Source organism: Ambystoma mexicanum, chromosome 11 (assembly GCF_040938575.1).
Source record: "Ambystoma mexicanum isolate Mex_15411 chromosome 11, UKY_AmexF1_1, whole genome shotgun sequence".
In the NCBI taxonomy this organism is placed as follows: Eukaryota; Metazoa; Chordata; class Amphibia; order Caudata; family Ambystomatidae; genus Ambystoma; species Ambystoma mexicanum.
This window is the reverse complement of record NC_090934.1, coordinates 1,007,375,317-1,007,396,754: the sequence shown is the minus strand read 5'-3', so window position 1 is coordinate 1,007,396,754 and position 21,438 is coordinate 1,007,375,317. Positions and strand designations below refer to the sequence as shown.

General features: G+C 42.5%; 1 protein-coding gene across 1 annotated transcript in view; it reads left to right on the top strand.

Moving 5' to 3' along the window:
* ADAMTS7 (ADAM metallopeptidase with thrombospondin type 1 motif 7) overlaps window positions 1-21,438 on the top strand; it is a 752,931-nt gene that overhangs the window by 276,553 nt on the left and 454,940 nt on the right. Inside the window, exons 5-6 of the mRNA XM_069624204.1 lie at window positions 3,502-3,585; window positions 5,164-5,288. Of these exons, the coding sequence (XP_069480305.1) occupies window positions 3,502-3,585; window positions 5,164-5,288 (209 nt within the window). The remainder of the gene's footprint in view (window positions 1-3,501; window positions 3,586-5,163; window positions 5,289-21,438) is intronic.

Sequence of the window (21,438 nt, the reverse complement as noted above, 5' to 3'; positions counted from 1 at the left end):
AGAGACGTAGGGCCTGATTCATGGAAGTGTTTTATAACTGCGCAATCCCATAGGAAAACATTCCATGAATCAGGCCTTAGGGTTTTGGCCATAAACATTTATTAAAATAAAAGGGGGGGAATGACCCTCTGTCCCTGCTCTAAGAGTTGTTTCCCTACCTAAAAGCAAAACTAAGGGTCGGCCAACATCAGAATGTCCAAAGCAAAACTGTCCTGTGTCCAAAGTAGTATTCTGGCCCTCACATTGTAACAAACTAAACTCTAAAGTGGAAAGAGTTATGTCTTTAGCCTTTAGTGGTTCATAAATGTTCAAAAAGGAAAATGCTTAACTCCAACACAAAGGTTTCAACAGGATAGAGTTCCTTGTTGCAGAGATTGGTTCCCTTCCCCTGGATTTCTCTTCCCTTGGTTGCTTATTCAACAATGTGAGTTCCTTGGGTTTCTCTTGATCAAATGTACAAAACAACTTGGCTCACTGTCTTTGTCTTGTTAGGATATCTGGTCTACTCTTCTGCCAGGTTTTCACTCCTCTTCCTTTGGATAGCAACCCAACTAGTAAACAAAACAACTTGGTTCTTCATTTATAGCTTGTGAGGATACATGGTGTACTCTCCTGCTAGGTTTTCACTCTTCTTTTCGTGATCAGTACAACCTTTCTGCTACTCCTGATATATCTTTCTCAGGACCGCTTTTAAAGATCGGTATGTCCTATGCAATCTTCAACTTGTCTCTGCCTGGTGTATTTCCCTACCAGGTCTTTCTTTTATACACACACTTGTAACTGCCTGGTATACTCTCTTACCAGGGCTTTCTTGGATGCACACACTTGCAACTGCCTGCTATAATCTCTTCAAAGGGCTTTAGATGCAAACACTTGCAACTGCCTGGTATACTCTCCAGCCATGGCTTTCTTAGATACAAACACTTGCAACTGCCTGGTATAGGCTCTTACCAGGGCTTTCTTGGATGCACACACTTGCAATTGCCTGGTATACTCTCCTGCCAGGGCTTTCAAATATATATGTCCTTCTTACACTTTCAATTTGCCTGGTATACTTCCCTGCCAGGGATTTTCTCAGCTAGGCTCTGCGCACCTCTCCAAAATGTATAGTCTCTTGTTTCAGCTTTTTCACATGTGTATCGCATACACTCACAAAGTGGAAGGTATTGTGTTTTCTTTCTGATCTGTAAATATTCCCTTGCTCTTTCTCTCTCATATGCTTCATAAAAATGCCTGGCACCCCCGCTTCCCCTGGGTGGACTCGCTGGCTCTGGCTGGCGTATTTTCCTTCTCTCACTGTAAGCCATGATTGTTCGGCATTTCCTCTTCTGTTGCTGCCTCAGTTTCTTGGCTTCTCTTTGTTCTGCGGTCCCTGCTGGGCTTGTCTGCTTCGTGTCTTCAGGCTCCAGTAAAGCAAAGGCTGCCTCCAAAAACCTGAGAATGCCCGGGAGCCGGTTGTTGGCTTCCGGCATTCCCACAGCTTGTTTCTTCTTGCGGTCAGCTTCCCTGGCTCTGCTTCCTGAGCCGATTCACTCCATGGCCCTTTCTCCAGCCTCACGTTTTCTCAGCTCGTTCCGAGAGAAGCAGCTTTCTCTCACCAGCAGCGTGCTCCAGTCAGCTACTTCACTTGTTTAAATCTCACAGTCATAGGTATGTGCTCCCACCAACTAGAGCGTAGCCTGTGTTCTTGGCCTTCCTTGATCTGCATTACTCCATTCATCTTCCTTGTTGCAGTTTTCTGGTAGTTATGGTAATGGGAGTCCATTCTTCAGGGGTGTTGCTCGGTCTGGAAAAGATCCGAGGCTACACAAATGTCAGAACTATCAGGACTCGAGGCTAGGTAGCATTTTGGTTGTAGACCCTGAAATTCTATCCGGGGCTACAACCAAAAGACCTGGGGCTATATCCCCCTGAGACCCCCCTAGCAACTCCTCTGCCATTCTTGAAGTTTTACAGGCAAAGTTTGGATAATTATTCTTTAAAGGAAATTTCGTTGTAGATGACTTGTAGGCTGAGAAGGTGTTTTCATTAATTTTGGAGGGTAAGTCAGATGGTGATGTCTTACATACAGTTCTCAGTAGAAGATCTTTAGTATCTTTCCTAGATGGATGAGGGGAGGTGTAACAGGATGCCATTAAAGGCATTAGGCAGGGATGGGGTATCCGCCAAAGAAGAAGGGGGATACCACGTCTCATCCGATAGCGCCATGATATTCTCCTGGAGGTTGTCTCCTCCCATGTCATCCTCCCTCATATAGCCACTCCGAGGGCCAGGATCAGGTAGCAGATGCTGTCCTCTGGACACTTTGGGAGGGGTCACCGCTGGGAAAGAAGTGATGACATCATTGGATTCATCACATACCCTTCCCCTTAAGACCCTTAAGACCGGGCTTCCCTAGGTTTGGGGTTTTCCCTAGAAAAGGAATTACAGCCAAACTCGTTGTTGGTGAAACAAGGTTACAGGAATCTCACGTGTGGACTCCAGACTGCCGTGATATGTAGGCAGCCCTCTTCTTTCTCGATGAAGCATGAACACAAACGTACAGAACATGACACAATAACCATGCTTGCCTACTGTCTTTAGCCTGCTAATCCTTTGAGAACACTTTTTTTTACTAACTTTGAAGGTCTCCTAAAGTAGATACAACTAATTATTACACTGTAGGCAGTATAAGCGTTTAATTGATGTGCCTTATGTTATATAAAGCTCATGTTTTAATCTAAGCATTTTTTTTACGACACTTGATCTTTGCAACAGTATAACCTGGTTATCACTGTTTGGCATCTACAGTACTAGTGATAGGTGTTCCTTTCGGTTGTATGTATATATGGAACTGTTACATACCTTGAAGTTCTCGTGGCTTACTTGTTGTTAGGATATATAAGTATATCTGTACCAGTTAAATTGACTGTGAGAATTTAAGTTTATCTTGTGAGAAACCTTACACGTCTACTAAGGTTGACCTCTCATAACCCCTCACCAGAGGTGTTAATGAAACCCCCAACTAACTTCAGGATTAGAAATAGATTAAAAGGTGCAGACAAAACATACAGTGGTTAAAACGGTTTAATGTTAGAGCAACACTATTTTTTAATTGCGGGTAAAAAACACATTTTACTACCTGTTTCTTTAACGCAAAATGCACGGGGATACCCCTGAACCCTCCCTTGTGTACTCCGACTCCACTTTCCACAATACCTAACCCCAAACCCCCATCTACCCATTTGCGGCAAAACAATGTGGTAACAAATGTCTTGTTTATACCGGCAACCAACATGGTGAGTACCGGTAAACTCTAGGCTTACCTGCTGTACAATTCTCAGTCTGTTTCATTCATGTGGTGTCTGCATGGCAACAGCAAGTCCATGTTTGATAAGAAATATTATTCAAGTATCTGTTGAGCTGCACACCATTCATGTGTTTTTCATTTTCCATACTTCCAGTCTGTACTTATATGCTCTGCTGTCTGTTTCCTCTAACATTCTGAACTTGCTTTTGCAGGTTGCTGGTTTGTTCCATGACCCAAGCATCGGCAACCCCATTAATATCGTTATTGTACGTCTGGTTCTTCTGGAGGCGGAAGAGGTAATGAAGGTTCTGAATGGCAGAATGGCTCGGGAAGCCTCGGCAATATGTAATACTTGAATAATCAACTACTTTGAGTGTAATGAAACCCTATCACAGAATGGGTTCAATTTCTCTTAGATGCTAATTTGAAACATGAAATGGATTTTAAAAGATCACACTTTAGATGTCAGATATCACTCAAATTACACAGACCATGAAAATCCATGTCTCAGACATGCACGGGGTAACACGTATGTCACTAGCAACATAGCTACAACTCAGATAACAAAGATTGTATGCGCTTAGACATGCAAGATAGCATCCAACAGTGGTCTCAGATATCAGAATGATCCTGCAGGTTATACCGGTCCTTCAGCTACACCAGCCCTAACCTTGAGGTTTTGCAGATATCACACAAATGGTTACATTGGGGTGTGGTCATGAGTTTTGATACTGGCAGTGATCTTGAGGTTGCACAGAGACATGCACGATTTTAGTAAGGACCTTTACAGTAGTTATTGTAGATGATCTTTAGTCTCGTTATTGGTTATGTTGTAAGGTGTGTGTGTGTGTGTTTAAAAAGGTTTGAAAAAAAACGCTCTCACCTGAAATGTGAAAATAGGAAAGTCCATTTGAGCCAAGTCACACATCCCACAACGCCACCTAGTAGCCATCGCTGGAAGTTAACCTCCAGTTCTGAGCTACAACAGCAAGGCATTGTGGGTATGCAAATTAGCTCAATTGCAAACCTTTTTCTCCAGGAAATTGTCTTTGTATTCGACGGCATTGCTACTTTATACATAGCTTAATCAACCCAAGGCCGACATTTGCAAGTCTGCCAGGACAACTGTTTTGCATTTGAGCTAATTTGCATAACCACAATGCCTTGCTGTTGTAGTTCATAACTGGAGGTGAACTTCCAGCGATGGCTACTAAGTGGCGTCGTGGAATGTGTGATTTGGCTCAAATGGACTTTCCTATTATATATATATATTTGTTCATTTGTATTATCACTTTATAATCTCTAGTGACACCAGTGTCAACTCAAGCAGTGATAGCAGTTGTTGCCATGATGGGGTGGCAGTCGAGACAGGAATGGTCGCCATGAAGTGGTAAAGGCGATTACGGCCGCAAGTGAAGGCAACAGTTGCATCACCAAGGTGAAAGTTTAGGCGCTGATTGATGAAGGACTTCAAAGTGGAGATAGAAGGGGGGGTGGTAGTTATAATGACTGGCATGACAGTGGTGGTTACGATGAATGGAGCGAAAGTGGTGGCAGTGGAAGCAATTTAAGTTACCAGATAGTAGTCTTTGCAGTGACCGTAGCAGCATCTGATTTAGTGGGAACAGCAGTTACAGTGATTGCAATGGTAGTTTCATAGTGAGGATAGTGCCAGCAGTGGTACTAGAGCAGCACTGATATCAGCATTGAAAGAAGTGACAGCAGTACCGTGACAGATGGTGGAAACTAGGTTTGACCATGATGATTGCATTGACAGACATGGTAATGCTGGCAAGGTAGCAGTAGTGGAAGCAGAAGTTGTGGCTGCTTAGTGTGTTGCAGTGATTCTTCAAGTGCTTGTGTTTCTTTTGTAGGAGGATCTGAAAATCACACACCATGCCGATAACACCCTAAAGAGCTTCTGCAAATGGCAGAAAATGGCTAACGTTAAAGGGGATGCGCACCCAACTCATCACGATGTGGCCGTCCTAATTACTAGGTAAGGACTAATCCCTCCCCTGTGCAGGTTCTTTTGGTGTTGTCATGCTGGACCCTGCAGGTAGCAGTTCTTGTATGTATATCACAAATGATTTTTCTGTGCACTTTTATCCAGCTTTGTCTCGAAAGATACCCTGAGGAGGGGATCTTTCCGGTACTGGGAGTTTCAGATCTGGCTAAAATGCCTTTGTCTCACCTCATACTTCCTGTAGATGTGTATGGGAAGAGTTTGCAAGACAGGCGAGTGAAAGGTATTCCTTACCTTTGTTAAATGTGAAATGTGATCAAAGAATCCTGTGGAACGATTTACTTACTTCTTATGTCCCTACGTGACAAGTCCTAAATCATGTCCTATTCCAAATCTACCTTCTAACCGAGAGGTACTCCCACAGAATTTTCTTGTATTGAGGCACTGCATGGTTTCCTGTTCTAACTCAGTTTTCTATCCGGCAAGGTCTTTACACCAAGCTGGGCATTTCTGTACCCTTATGTTTCAGGTATTGTATGATGTTTTATATTCAAATCATGTGCATAGCCATAGATCATTAAACTTTAGCAAGCCAAGTAAGCTTCACTTTAAACAAAAGCAAAGATTGAGTCTGGCGAGTTGGGTGGCAAATCCCTCTCAGACTCAGTGCATGCCCTAACCGTTTTTTCTCCATCATGGGGTCTTCATTATAATGATGTATAGAATATTTCTGCACATGAGTGGGTTTCCAAAACACACTTGCTTCAAAGTACTTAAATTGGAAATATGCCCAATATGCAATTTGCAGTAGTTATCTTTTCATTTATTGGTATTCAAATAAGTGAAGGAGACCGACGTTTTTGTGCGTCTTTTGCACTCACCACTCCATGAAAACAGACGAAAATAATAGAGAATACATTCTCAGCGTTTGCATAGGGAAACACTAAGGCAGGCCTTTTCCCCTTTAAGAATTAGCTCCAGAGGAAGACTAAATTATACACTCCAGTGACAATTAGCCCGCAGTTAATTTTTCCGATCTACAAAGTGGGATCCCTGATTACCACCGACATTTAGGCGTCTTTATGCTGACAATGTGTCCTTTTTTAGAGGAAGTTTGAGATCATGCAATACTTTTTTACTTTGATTGGCTTTTCTGACAGAAACTCAAGCAGGCTTTGGATTCTCTTTCCCCACTTTTTCCTGCCTCCTTTGCTCTCTAAAATCACTGTCTTGCCTGCCCTTTTTGACAGATGCCCAGAATGTGCAGGGAAGAATTGGAGAACAGGGTGCGCATGATGGGTGCATTTACTGTTTTCCTGAATACCACCACATAGAGTAATGCCAGCTGTACCAGGTTATGCCATGGAGGAGACTTTGTGAGTGAGTGGCTGAGAGATTAAGGGCAAGGATTGGAATCGAAGGGCAACCTGGATCGTATGTCATGGGGTATTCTATTGGGAATGCTACTGTTTCTGACTGAAGGAAGACCAGACCTGATACTCACAAGCTCTCTCAAGTTCTTCTGACATGGAGAGGGTCACCAGAGATACATTCATTCTCCTCGAAGTACCCAGTAGTATTGTCCCAATTCAGGGCTCTTGCACTCGGATGCTTCAAAGTTGTGGCAATCTTTTGCCGTCAAAATACTATGTGAAAGCATTAGTCTTTGAAGCACTCATCGTCAAAGCACTCTAATGTACATTAAATATCTGCCCAGTCCATTTTATTGTCTGTTACTCTTTCACTTAAGTCTTCTACACCGAAAGGATCTGTACCTGGTGCCAGAAAACAACAGAAGAACTTCAGGGTCTGGGCCATTGGTCAAGTGGTTGTTTCAAATATTGTACCACACTGAGTTTTTAATTGCTTGAAGTGGTGCAGCTATGACATGAGGCTTCTTCAAGACAATTGTTGAAAACTTCTTTTATTTTTTCATGTGCTAAATTGTATCAATTTTATTCTTATTTTTTGGATAGCACAACATGTTTTGGAGATATAGTCCCCGTTAATTAAGAGTTGCAAAAACAAACATAATTGAGAATGTGAAAGGTCATCTGTTTGCTTCATACATAAGAAATGTTGAAAAACAAGCAACTATAATTCGTACCTCTCACTATGAAGCATGGTCATGCAAAAGAATGTGACATTCTGTATGTAATTTAATATTACAAAAAATGAACAGCTGCTGTATAGCCAGGAAATTATGTCATAGGAAGGTTAAATAGAAGAAAGACGGAAGTGAAATAATTGTCCTTACAAAAGTCAGAGTCATAAAACAAAAGGAAAGACTGGCTAACCTAAAAAGAAAAGTTCTGTAGTCATCTAAAATATGAATGCATGTGCCATCATCTCATTCATGCTAATTCAAGAACAAAAGATCAGTATGCTTCTCACAGTAGTAGTCCGAGTTTGCAGTCCCTGCTTCAAGATGTATTATCACTTCCAAAACCAATTCATGTAATTGACTAACAGTATGTTTCAATTCTTGATAATGTCTAGAAACCGTAGAGCTTTGGGTACGTTCTGAAACCCTGATTTGTGTTCGATTAATCTGTCCTTAATCTTCCTGACATATGTGTATTTTTTTACTTGTTTGGCTGAGAGTATCAACCTTTCAAATTTATTACAAACTGTTACAAATACAAATCACAAACTTCCTAAAATTACATTACCAAGAAACTAAAATCATTACCAAGCTTAGGGACAAAAAAACGGAAATTGAAAAATAAAATGAATTGATTACAATGACTGTACTGTATGATTATAACACGGACATAAATTATAAATAGGTACATGATCAGTAATAAGATTCTTTTGGGCATTTACAAACCTTTTGGTCAATAATCCGGTTCCTAGTTCTAAGCTGGTATACACACAATTATTTAAAAATCATCATTACAAATAAAAGAGAAAGGGGTTTAAACATACCGGTTATTGAGCTGGAATGACTGCCAATTGTTTTTAAATGCATTATTAGCACCCCTTTTCGTGTTTAATTGAAATAAGTGGCAGTGCTGAGTCCAGAAATTGCACTAACGCGATTCTGACTGAAAGTCTAGTCATAGTGTTTAAAGGACGGTATAACCTGAATACATTCTTGAAGAATATTTGACGTTTAGCACTTAATGCAGGACATTCAACAATCATGTGTTGTAACGTTTCTTTCTGGAGTGTATTCGCACAAAACCGACAAATTCTGCTCTGTGGATATAAGACCTCTCCTAGCTAGGATGTCATTAGTAGACCACAGATTTAATCTGAGTCTTACATATTGTGTTCTAATATGAGGCGAAGGAGACTTAGTCAAATAATCAGCCATTTGACGAATTGTCTTATGTCCAAACATGGCTAGGTCACATTTTGGTACATGGCCAATCATGTTGGTATAGCTTGATCTTTGCTCTGCCTGGATTGGATAGGAGGAGATCCAAGGTGATGTCTGTAACTATCAGCACATCAGTTATAAAATTGCGCCATGTGCAAAAAAAATCATGTGGAGATGTTAGTAAATAATGGGCAACAACATTCAGAATATTGGTTGAGATGGAACCCATCACACATTTTCTTAATAAGCAACACATCTTCCATAAGGCCTGCACATATAAAGACAAAAGAGCCCAGTTCATAGCGAAGCAAAGCTCACTGTGTGCAATTAGGAAGTTTCAAGATTTTTTTCCAATGTCCTTAATCTTCCTGATATTTGACCTACATAAACTTTGCCACATGGTCAAATTTAGGCATACGCAAAATGATCCACTAAACATGTAGCACAGTCATGTAGTTTATAATTTGTTTCCAGTTTTGTATGTGCTAAAGTGTCGTACTTTTTAATGGTGCCACAACTGAAGCATGTTGAGCAAGGAAAAGGGCCTGATTTAGGAGTTATCAAGTACTGTTGTGGTTCAAATGGCCACCTGGCATTACCCTGTATTAATAATAATTGATAAGATCAATTCTGTTGAAGTTTGTATAGAACTCATAATTGTACTGATGAAATGCTTTGAGTTGCAGCGTGAACTTGAAATAAATGCCAATATCTTTTTATTTTAAACAGCATTTTATTGGCATTTTGTCAACTACATCTCAAACTCCCCTCCTCCCCTCCCCCTTCCCACCTCTCCCCAGTCTGCCCCAATCCACCCACCCTGTCCCAACATCAACCCAGCAAAGAAACTCTGTTAATACTTTCCGCCATATCCCCTTGAACCACTCGCAACCACCCTGATATCTAAAACCACTAATGGCATCCGCTCCCCCTTCAGTCACTGAGGAAGTACCTCGCCCAACACCATTCCTCCCCTACACCCCTCTTCTCCCATGATCTTCGTCCTAAACCCTGCACCCTTTGTTTCCTGTGGGTGTCCGATGAGAGTTCCCCTTTGTTCGTAATTGCATACTTCCAACATGAGACATCATTCTAAATACAGACGTCAGGAACAGCCATGAGGGCAACCATGGCACCAGCATATGCTAATTGCTTTATGTATCGATTCGAGATGACTAACATACTAGGGCATCAAAAATGAGCTAAATATAACAAAACATGGATACGATACATTGATGATATCTTTGGAGTTTGACATGGTAAACGAGCATCACTGGACCAGTTCTTACTGTATATCAACTCAATAGACTCAAGGATTCAATTTACAGCTGAAATTGGCAATCCCGATATTTATTTTCTTGATATACAGATAGAAACAACTTATTACACCGGTTAAGTTTTCATTCTCAAAACACACTGAAAAATCTACCCAATGGACAGATGTTGCAGATCAAACACATTTTGAGCAATCCAGAGGAGTGTGAAACAGAACTCTCTAAATTATGCAAGAAGCTCAGTGACAGGGGCTACCCGGAGGAAAGACTTGATGACTGCAAAAACCAAACTGGCGGCACGGACAAGGGAGAGTCTGCTACAAGCCAAAGCGCCCAAAGAATCAGCACCAACTGTGTTTGTATCAAACTTTTCAGTGCAGATCAAACAAATCAAACGGTGCATCACTAAGCACTGGAACATCTTAACTAGTGATGCCAGAACCAACGATGTATTCCCAAATCCTCCAGTATTTGCATACCAACGTAGTAACAATCTGAGGAACTTGTTGGTCAACACAAGTAGTGCCAAACATGAAAAAAAGAAGTAGGACATGAGGAACCTTTCCATGCCTCAATTGTGGCAATTGTAATAACATTATCAAAGGCGAATTTGTATTTCATCCACGTACAGGAGAGAAGATTCATTGTAGATGCCGCGCTACTTGTCTCACAGAAAATGTGGTATACGGTATGAGATGCCCTTGCAGCATCTACTACGTAGGAGAAACAGGCAGAAAGATACGTGTAAGAATTAACAAGCATTAATCCTGCATTAGAAACAAAAACTTCCTGTCAGCAGGAGCAAGACACTTTGGAGAAAAGGGACACTGCATAACACAATTGAAATTCCCAAGTACTGGAAGTCATCCAGTCGCGTAACACAAAACAAAACACAAAGAAGAAAAGAGCTCAATGCGAGGCTTATTGGATAGACAGGCTTGATTCTCTCTCCCCCCAATGGTATGAACGAGGATTGGGACTTTAACTGTTTCCTGTGAGCAGCTATTAAGATGAATTACATATTATATAGAGCTAGACAAGCTATCACTGGACAATAAAGATGAACATTTGTTTAAACATGCAGTATTATACACAATACTGGGTTGCGAGTCTTACTTTGAGGTTTAATTTGTATTTATTTATCATTATTGTATTTGATCCACATATTTCGGGACATAATTTCATTACAAATATACATGTTTCATTCCATTCATTTTATTTTATTTTATTATACTTTACTGTATTTCCCATACTCAATAGAGAGCCACTATCCATCAAAGTCATGTGTTCATTACACAGACTGTCAAGGAGTTCCCCCCCTTCTCACCTGAGTCCGTTCTTTACTGGTGTCCTTGGTCGATGCCTTCTTGCGGATGGACCTTGTCTTGAAGAAGGCTGCCCGATTCTCTTCTGAATCCAGAATGCATTCAGTTTCCGGGACGCCGAATCCAGGAATCCAGGAGGCAGTGGAAGCACGCTAGCCAGGAATCCCAGAGGTAAGAGGGGGAGGACTAGGAAGGGATAGCGGGATTAGAAAAAGGAGAAGAACCGCGAGCTACGGAGCACACGTCTGGTCGCTACTTTGCAATAGCATTGAGACGCGCGGAGACGTGGAAGGCGTGGTCTATTAGTAGAAAAGGCTACGTCCAGCGCATGGAGCGAGAAGGGATTACGCTGGACGCCCATGTTGGGAGTATTAATGAGTGTAAGCCCACTGTGACAGGGACCAAGAAGCCCAAAAGGGGCACACTCTGATTCATGACACAGACCCAACAGACATCTAGAGCTCTATATGTATGTATAGACAACCACATTGAGTGAACTCACTGCAGAAAGATTCAGTACATGGTCCATAATGCGATGCAGAAATTAACTTACACGCAAAGAGCAGGAAACAATTATTTCCTATGCCAGACACAGTGGTAAGGATGACAACAGGACCGTAATTTAACATGCATTGTAACAAAAGATTTGTCCGTGCATTACATTATTAACTTTGTTCTAAAGCCAATCTGACTTTCACCACGTACATCGTTTAGAATTCGATGCAGGTCAGTAAATTTGCACTGATAGATGAGGATTGGAGCACACGCGCTTAACATTTAGCCCTTTGTACACTTGGGCATGAGTTGAGCACTAGCCATTGTAAATATACTTATCACATGGACGACAAGAGACATTCTGTTGCCCTATAAGGTACACATGAGCACTTGAATTCAGTGAGGTTCTGCTATAGCAATGACGACATACAGCATGGGTACACGGAGGTAGAATTTAACATACGGCATAATGGTAAAATTGCAAAATAAGGTGAAGACTGTGATAATGATATACTGCATAATAATGTTTACCATGTTTTCTCATTTCCCAAAATGTTCTATTAGATGTTGCCCTGTTGTTTATGGCACGTGGCCTACTGTGGTTTTTGAATCTTTTACTTCGCCAATGCATATGGGTATCAATGATGATGTTAATGACATTATGGCACAATATTGTGGTGGCTTATGTTTATGAATATTTATCATTACTGATTAACACATATCAGATGAGATCTATGGACCCTAATGAAGGACACGTGATGTCCGAAATGCATTGCCAAGATCAGCATCTGCGTTTATTGTCCAAGCAATTAAATCATATAGAAGCCTACTCACTAAATATCATTCACATTTCTTTGAATGAACATGGAACTCATTCAACTTTCATATGAAGATTAACACTTTCAATCAAACCACATAGTGGACTATAGGGTGTGCATTCCACAATGAAAGCTATGTAGCCTAGGGCTCCATATTTATCTTTACAATTAGTGTGCCAAGTACGGAGGCACCGTATCGTGGGTATGCACCCCACTGAGATTTTATAATTTATAATTACCAGTTTCCAGAAGAAAAACCTACAAGTTGGAAATTGAGAAACGCTATGCCAGCTCACTACTTTGATCTCTTACACCTTTTGGGGGTACCTCTGCCTTAGGGGGTCACAAGGACGCTTTAGGCAGAGCACATAAAAGCAGAGCTAGTATCTCAGGCAGGCTTTGGATTAAGCCTGACTGGTAGGAAAAACTAAGTCCAAAACCCAGAAAAGCTAACAGAAAGTACAAGGACTACCTCATTGGCTACAAAGTGGGCTTTCTGTCTAATGCATCTGAAATTGACACTTTTGAGACCAATTTTCATTGTACATTTAATATTGAAATGAATGGTGTTTAAATAACTGAAAAGTTCTTCCAATTGGGCCACTGAGCTATTTCTAATGTTATGTTCTTTTAATTGGCTTTTATACTGCGCACGTAACCACTGTAGTGGTCTTAGAGTGAGGACCTTATCCGTTTGGGTGAACTGTGATCCCACCCCCGGTGGAACCCAGACCGTGCTCTGTAGAGTGAAAAGTAAACAGGGTAAAGGTAAGCTGGGAAGCGGCAAAGAGGGAGTCAGTCTGAGAACCAAACCGCCAAACATAGGTCATAACAAAAGGGAACCATAACATGTGGTAAAGTGATAGTGATAATTAGGATACATGAATGTGGTACGTGTTAGACCACAGGTCATGAAAAGAATAAAGCAAATGTCCATACTGGGCAAATAACTTATTTGGTCAGTTAGCCATGCAGTATGTGTATGGATTATGAAAACAGAGTTATGGATGCGTGATGGCCTGGAGATATGCTCACGAGTTCCTATGAGTTCTGGAGACTGCCAAACCGGATATACATAATGGATTCCCTTGTGAAGAGTACTCGAGATACCTGGTAATGCTGTGTCCATTGACAGAGGTGTCAGAGCCAAGATTTGGCTGTGTGCTGAATGAATGTTGAGAGAAACAGAAGGATAATATGACAGATAAATCTTCCAGCCCTAAGCCACACTTAAATAGCATCCATGGAAGAAGGCGAGAGAGTGAGTGTGACAATTATAAAATCAATGGTCTGACATTTTCCTATGTTCTCAGGGACCCTACAAAAATTATAGCGGGCATGGCGCCTTACTGTGCAGTATTCTGGCCGGATGCAGTGGATGGTAACCTGAGAAAGCCCTGTGCCGATCCATATGATGGGACCCCAGGAAGCTCACAGGACAGCCTTTCTCTGTAGGTAAGACCGGACAGGAGCAGAGAGCAAGGAAAAGAGCTGGGAAGAGGGTGATGACCTAGATGACCCATCAGACCGTTTCTACCAATGTAGAAACTGCGGTGGCACCCATAACATTTGTTGTGCAAGCAAAACTTGCCTCCACCTGCAATTAACACAGAAATATTGCATTAGGTAGTACCCCAATCTAATCTAAATCTCATTGACACCCCAGGACGGAAGCAGAACATATAGTAATGAGAGGCGGCCATGGCATTGCTGGTGAAATACTATGTAGATGCTCAGTTATAAATAAACAAAACAGGCAACAAATTCAATGAAAATGGACTGGTCGTAAAGATGCTGTCATACTGATATACTCCATGGACAGATTACCCCCTCCCTCGCCTGCTGATCAGACAGATCTGCAGTGCAAGATCTCTCAACTCAGGCCATTCTGTAGAGGCTCGATATGCAAAGAGGTCTCCCCTCTCCCCAGGAAGCAACACCACCTCTCACTGGAAAGACGCACTTGCAGTGTAGGTGCAAGCTGTGCAGCTGGCAAAACTGGGCAAGTTGAAGGCAAACACATCACAAAAGCCAATGTGGGCACCCGAAAAAGCAGTAGCCATAGATTTACATGATCAGGAGCTGTTCACAGCTGGCAGCAGGCAGGCAGGTATCAAGCTGTCACAACACCACCCCAAACAAGGGCACCTCACCACAGAACATAAACGGCAAAAAAACCACAGCGACAAATCGGACAATCCCCCACCCTGTCCTCCGGGCCTCTGCCAAAAGCCCCAACCACCTGGCGGAAGACTCCCAACAAAACATCTCAACAACACACACCACCCCCTAGCAAGCTGGAAAATGTAAATATTCATAGTAAGTTATGATACATAAGATGATGCAGTTCAAGCACTCCCACCTAGATCAGATTCCTGCTCGGGATAGTCCTGGTATGACCACTCGTCTCCCCCTTAACTCCCTCCCGCTAAGAAGATGCAGTGACATCCAAAAGCATCATACGTACACCCCATGTTCCTCCACACACTAAGAAACTAGCTAGTGCACAAAGTGCTGAGCCCCCCAAACCGTGACACTTACCTGGCAACCTCTGAAGAGAACTTGCCAACAGGAACAAGTGGAAATGGTGCGAGAACCCAGAGACAAAACCATGTCGCGTTCCGCACCAGGGTCCACCTGAAACAAGATTTCGGGGTCTAAATAGGTAGTACCGAGAAAACCAACATGCGAGCGCCAGCTAAAAAAAACGGTATGAAGGAAATGATACAGGGCTCTGTGGACAGCCCAACGAGCACCCATAAGGCGTCCTCCCGCGTATGCTGAAGATGTTAATGATGAAGTTAATGATGAAGATAACAATGCAATGACTGTATAGCAGTGTTGTGAAAAAAATGTCCACTGACTATTCCGGTGGATTGATGAACAGTTTATTAGTAAAAAGCAAGCAACAGGACAGCAACAAAACAACGACAGTACGAGACTTTGACGCAAGTGAGAACCCTCCTTGCTCCAAACACCTTTCTCTTATACCGAAAGGAACACATGCATTTCAACGTAAGCGGAAGTCTAGACAGGGCAGGGAATCATACTGAAGCAATGTTACAAGAAAGGAACAAAGCTCCAGCATGCATGTTTTTGATACCAGCTGCGTTCTCACATGTGGAGACAGTGGGACTCATTACGAGGTTGGCGGTAACCCACCGGCACCAGCGGGTTGCCGCCAACCCTGTAACAGTGAATCCGGCGGCTGATTTCCCGGTGCCATCGGGACATTACAAGTCCCAGCGGCGCTGGAAGTCAGGCACCGGATTTTGTAAGTCCCCATTCCCATGGGGACGGGGACTCGGAAGCACTGTCACCATTGCTGATGGTGCCGGTGCTTCCATGGCAACTCTGCCTGCTGGGGCCACTGTGCCTGGCAGGGTCAGCCTTGTCAGGCGCAGCATCTATGGGAGGCAGACTCGTAGTGTGGCGGTCCAGAAATAATGGTGCCAGTGAGCTTACCGGCACCCTTGTTTCCAGACTGCCACACTTGTAATGAGGCATAGTGTTATCAGGAAGGACGGCATAAATTGATACATTTAGTTGAGCTGTATATTTTCCTCACACATGGTCTTAGGCAGGCGAGCACACTTACAGCATGCTGACTTCTGGCTGCTAAAGCCACTGTTCCTAAGAAAGCAGGAGCCTAAAACACGGTTACATATGCCAAAAGGGAAACATGTCAGTAATGAGAGATGTGATGGCGAGCATAGCTACACACTAGGTGAAGATCCTTCATCAAGGCAAGGGCAAGAAACAGTAGTTTAAAGATGGCAGTTTACAGTACCTACTCAATATTATAATGCAGAAGCATGCTAGGGGAGTACATAACATTTTCAATTCCAAACTTTTCCCCCACACCAACACTGCCAACTTGCCAATATCTCACCAGCCTCTGCAAGCCTATCTGCAGTCAAAAGAAAGAACAAGAATTCACCTTGAGGGAAGAAGTTGTTGGAGGCCCCATCCGATGGCCTGTCTTCCTAGCAGGTATTCAGCAGCCACCAGCGAATCAATACATCATCCAGGAATAGGTATTGTGGGTCTAGTCCCGTAAGCCTGCTTTTGACTCTCCTAATGTTTTTTTTAGGTGTCCTGAAGTTTGCTATCATTTCTTTTACTTTTGTGCTAATTTATTCTCGTGTTTTTTTCATTTTTTTGATAGACTGCAGCTATCAAAAAGAAGTGACTTATAGACCAGAGTTAATTAAAAAATCTGTCACCAGTGAGCTGTTCAAAACAAGGGGCCTCATTGTAAGTTGGGTGGTGTGGTAAATATGCGGCGACAATACCATTACCACTGCATTACTGCACCGCCCAACTACGAGCTTTACAAAGAGGTGGAGGATTCACCTCCAGCTAAGAGCTGGAGGTAAATCTGCTACCTTTCTGCCAAAAAAGAACAATATCAGCGGAATTACCACAGGGAGTCCTCTGTACTCACATTAATGGGGACTAACACAACCTACCACCACTTGTAATCCGGCAGTAATACTGCCGGACCAAGTGTCGGTAACGGTAATTCCATTTGGTGGTATCTCCGTGGATTTACCACAAAGATACCACCAAATTTGTAATGAGGCCCAAAGTCTGGTGGATACTTTGGAATCCATAGGGAAATTTCAAGAAAACAACTTACTATTCACCATTGATATAGTTGGTTTATGCACCATTATCCCGCGTTAGGGAGGGATAAATGCTATGGAATATTTTGGAGCTGAGATCTTTTGTATTTGAATTATTGAACATTGTTCTATACAATAGTTTGTTCAGATTTAAAAATAAGTATTACTTACATATTTCCGGAACCCCAGTGGGGTCTGCGGCTCCTCTGACATATACCAATGTGTTTAGGAATTTTTGAGGAGCCAAATGAAAGGTGGAATCCTCATATATTGAAATGGTATCGCTACATTGATGATATCCTTGGAATTTGCTTGAAGAATTTCTTCTATAACTAAACAATATAGACTCAAGACTACAATTTACCATGAATGTAGACGCTCCACACATACATTTTCTGGATGTTGACATAACTTACTCGTACAATCTAGAATCGTTTATTACGAAGATTATAAACCGACTGATACACACTGTATATTGAGAGCAAACAGTTGCCATCCAGCTAGGATTAAACCTCGTACAATGTAGTCAATTCTTTAGACTCAGGCGCGTTATCTCTGTGGAAGATGAACGATATAAACAATTAGACGTTATGGCTAGCAGATAGATATTTGGACCAAGGATATGACAAAACTTACATTCACCTTACTAGAAACAAAATATCTTGAAAGATAGGAGATCTTGAGCGTATGGCTACTAAATTACCACCATATGTAATCTATGTATCCACATTCTCCAACCAAAGTAGTCAAGTTAAAATAAACGAATAAGAAATACTGGTCTATTATTTCTGAAGGCCCATCTTTACATGGTCGATTCCCGAACCTTCTATTTTTTTCCTTCAAAAGAAGTCACAATCTGTGACAAGAAGTGGTGATTGCAGAACGCAGTAATGAAACATCCCAGACTACATTCAGTACTACCAAATGAGTTACTTATACGTGTCTGCAGTGTGGACATTGTAACTCCATTATAAAAGGCCCATTAATTTCTCATCCAGCTACTGTGGAAAAAAGGCATTCTTCCAAAATGTTGGTACATGTTACTCGCAAGGCGTAATCTACAGTATTAGATGCCCTTGTTGTAATTTTTATGTCGGGAAAAACAAACCACAAAGCTAAGATAAAATGGAATGAACATAGGTCACTATTAGACCACAAATCTGTACCTCTTTGCTTGCACCCCACTTTGTTGAATATAATCATAACATTGCACAAATGCAAGAATGTATTTTGTGTTAGTCCCCAAACATAAGAGGAAGAATTCATGGGTTGTTGTCCCAACCCAACAGGAGGCCTTCTGAATAGATTTCTGTGACATCTAAGGACTTGAATGAATTAATAAATTGCAGCATTTTTTGTAAATCGTACTTAGCAAATTGAGCAATATCCTCATTATTGAGAATGAATGTTACATATATTGGAATTATTACTATACTCAAAACAAATGCTATTTAGTAGCAACGAGGTGTCAAATTAATTTCTAATCCACTGGAATCCATTTGATGATATGCTTGAATCTAGTATTCTGATGTTTTGTGGGCACCATTGTTGCATGTAGCTGCTCTTCAGATATTTTATCACTTTGCCCCAATTGCTCCTGAATTTCTCTGCTTCTCCCTGTATCTGGTAAGTGATCCCCTCCATTGCCACTATGTCCTAGAGCTCATGTAGCCACAGTGGGTGGGTCTGTTTGTTTCCAAACTTTGGCTATCACCAGCCATCCTGCTATTAGCATCGTCATCAAGGCTCTCGTTAGTGGTTTTAAAGTTAAGTGTTTCCAGGTCTAAAAGTCCACATATGCTTTCTCCCAGAGAGAGGGTATGTAGTTCTGGTATTATACGTTTTATCTGTCCCATAATGTCATCCCAAAATCCTTTTGATCTTGGGCATGTCCCACCATATATGCTTTCAGTTCCCTTCCCCTGTGCATCCCCTTCAACATCCCTGGGAGACTATGGTAAACATTCTATGTAGTTTTTGAGGTGTGCAGTGCCATTGTAACTTCATCTTGTACCAAGCCTCTCGTAATTGTATAAACCTAGTCAGTTTCAGAATGTTCCTCCATAGCCCTTCCCAGTGCTCCCGTGAGATAACTTCACCTATTGTGCCCACCCACACTTTTCGGCATGGGCAGATCTTGTGGGCTGTACTTTCCTGTAGGAGCGAGTAAATATTTGAAACTAATTGTTTGTCCCCTGAATGCGTAGTTATATATGTTTCAAATTTCATCAATTGTCTTGTTGCTGCGTGGCGTGTCTCCGGTTGTCTTAGCCAGTGTCTCAGCTGTGTCTATTCAAATCTGTTTCTTTCAGTCACATATGGGCCTTGCATTCTTCAAATGTTGCTACCTCCCCGTCCCACACCATGTCCTTAATCTTCACGCACCCGCGTTCCCGCCATTGAGTGAATTTTACTTTTTCCATGCCCGGGGAGAAGCTGGGATTCCCAAACATGGGAGTAAAAGTAGAGGGGCGTGTTGATGGGTGACCTTTCTTTATCCATCCGTCCCATATGTCCCAGGTTGTTTAGAGCACTGTGCTACATCTAGCACTATGGGGCCTATCCTTCTCTGTTAGCCATAATAACCCTGCTAGTGGTCCACCCATGACTGCCCTGTCCACATGGGCCCGGACCTTTTCCCGGCTCTTTCTGAGAACCATTCTCTCACCACTCTCAACTGAGCTGCTTCGTAATTTCTGTTTCTATTAGGTAGTCCTATCCCCCCACTCTGGTGTGTGTGTGTTTCTGCTTGTGCAGGCTTTGCATCTGATTCCACTGACGCCACCTTAGAGTAGAACACTGTGTTCCCACCTCTATCACCCCACCCCAGCCAATCCTAAAACAACCATTTGTTCCCTTCCCGTCTCCGCTCTAGGCACATTATCCAACTATTCATCCCAATAAACTTGGGAACCGGCCCACGCTTTAAACTGGATATGCTAAGGTTAACTAACCTACTAAGGATTACAAGAGGTAACTAGATATCTGCCTCCATACGGGCCAGATAATGCTGACTAGGCTCTCTGTGTCCTTCTCCCCCTGCCCCTGCTGGTGGAATTCCCTCCCCCTAGTCATTGATGTACACCTGATACGTCTTATAAGTCTGTTTCTCCACGAACCTCTGCTACATCTCTTTATCAGTCATCTTCTCCCTTCCGTTTGGTGAGAGGGCCTTTTAGTTTTTCTCCTTGTTCTCCCCCTTGCGACCGAACAATCCCATGGCTTCGTTCTTTACCGGGTGGCTCCTCACTAGAGTCTAGTTCCGCCTCCTCCATCCCTAGGATTGAGAGGCCTTCGGAGAATGTGGTGGCCCTTTATTGTTTCCGTCCCATGAGAACAATATGCCAAAAGGGAATGTGCATTTGTATGGAATTTTGTTATCGGATAGTGCCTTTGTAACCGGGCCCATTGCTATTCTTTTCTGTAGCGTTGTCGCCGCCAGGTCTTGAAACAGGAGAACTTGTGATCCGTTTATTGTTATGGACGTCTGTCCCCTTGCTAAACAGAGGATGTTTTCCTTCTTTTCGTATGAGGCCAACACCGCCAGCACGTCTCTCGGCCTGTCTCCTGGTCCGACCTTCTGGGGCCTAGCCTGTGGATGCTGTCTATTTGAATGTCCTCTGGAGACTGTTCTGACAGGAGGTTTGCAAAGCATTGTTGCACTACTGATTTTAGGTCTGCGTATGTGTTTGTTTCCGCAAGGCCTTTGATCCTTATGTTCGACCTTCTCGATCGATTTTCGAGGTCTTCCGCCTGAATTTCCAAATGATGTGTTGCCATAGCAATTTGTTCTAGCAGGTCAGAGTTCTGCTGAACATCCTTGTAGATTATGGACATTCTGTGACATCTACTCTATTCCCTAGGGTGCTAATTTCTTCCCTGACCTCATTCAGGGAGCCTTTTAGTTCTTCCCTGAGGCTTGCCATTTGGTTTTGAATGGTCACAGTCATCCTCTTCTCCAGGCCCTTGAGGCAGTCCTTCATATCTTCCTTATTGAGCGCCATGTCGCTATTCCCCTGTGGACCCTCTTCTCCTTTGTGTTGCTTGTCTGTCCCGCTTACTGGGTTATCACCGAGGTGTTTTCATCAGCACTGCTCCAGTTGGCCCCCTTTAATGACCGAATTTGCACCCTGTAGTGCTGGGATGAGCTTCCCCTGCGTCCTTGGCATCTGAATGGGTTATATAGCCGTCAGCTACTCTTTATAGTTGAATTGTACGTCCCGTGGCTTCTGATTGGCTCTTCTGCGGATCGTGCTTCTCTTGGGATGCTTTACACTGGCGTTCAGGTGGTGCTATGTATATTTGATTGTTGTTTGGA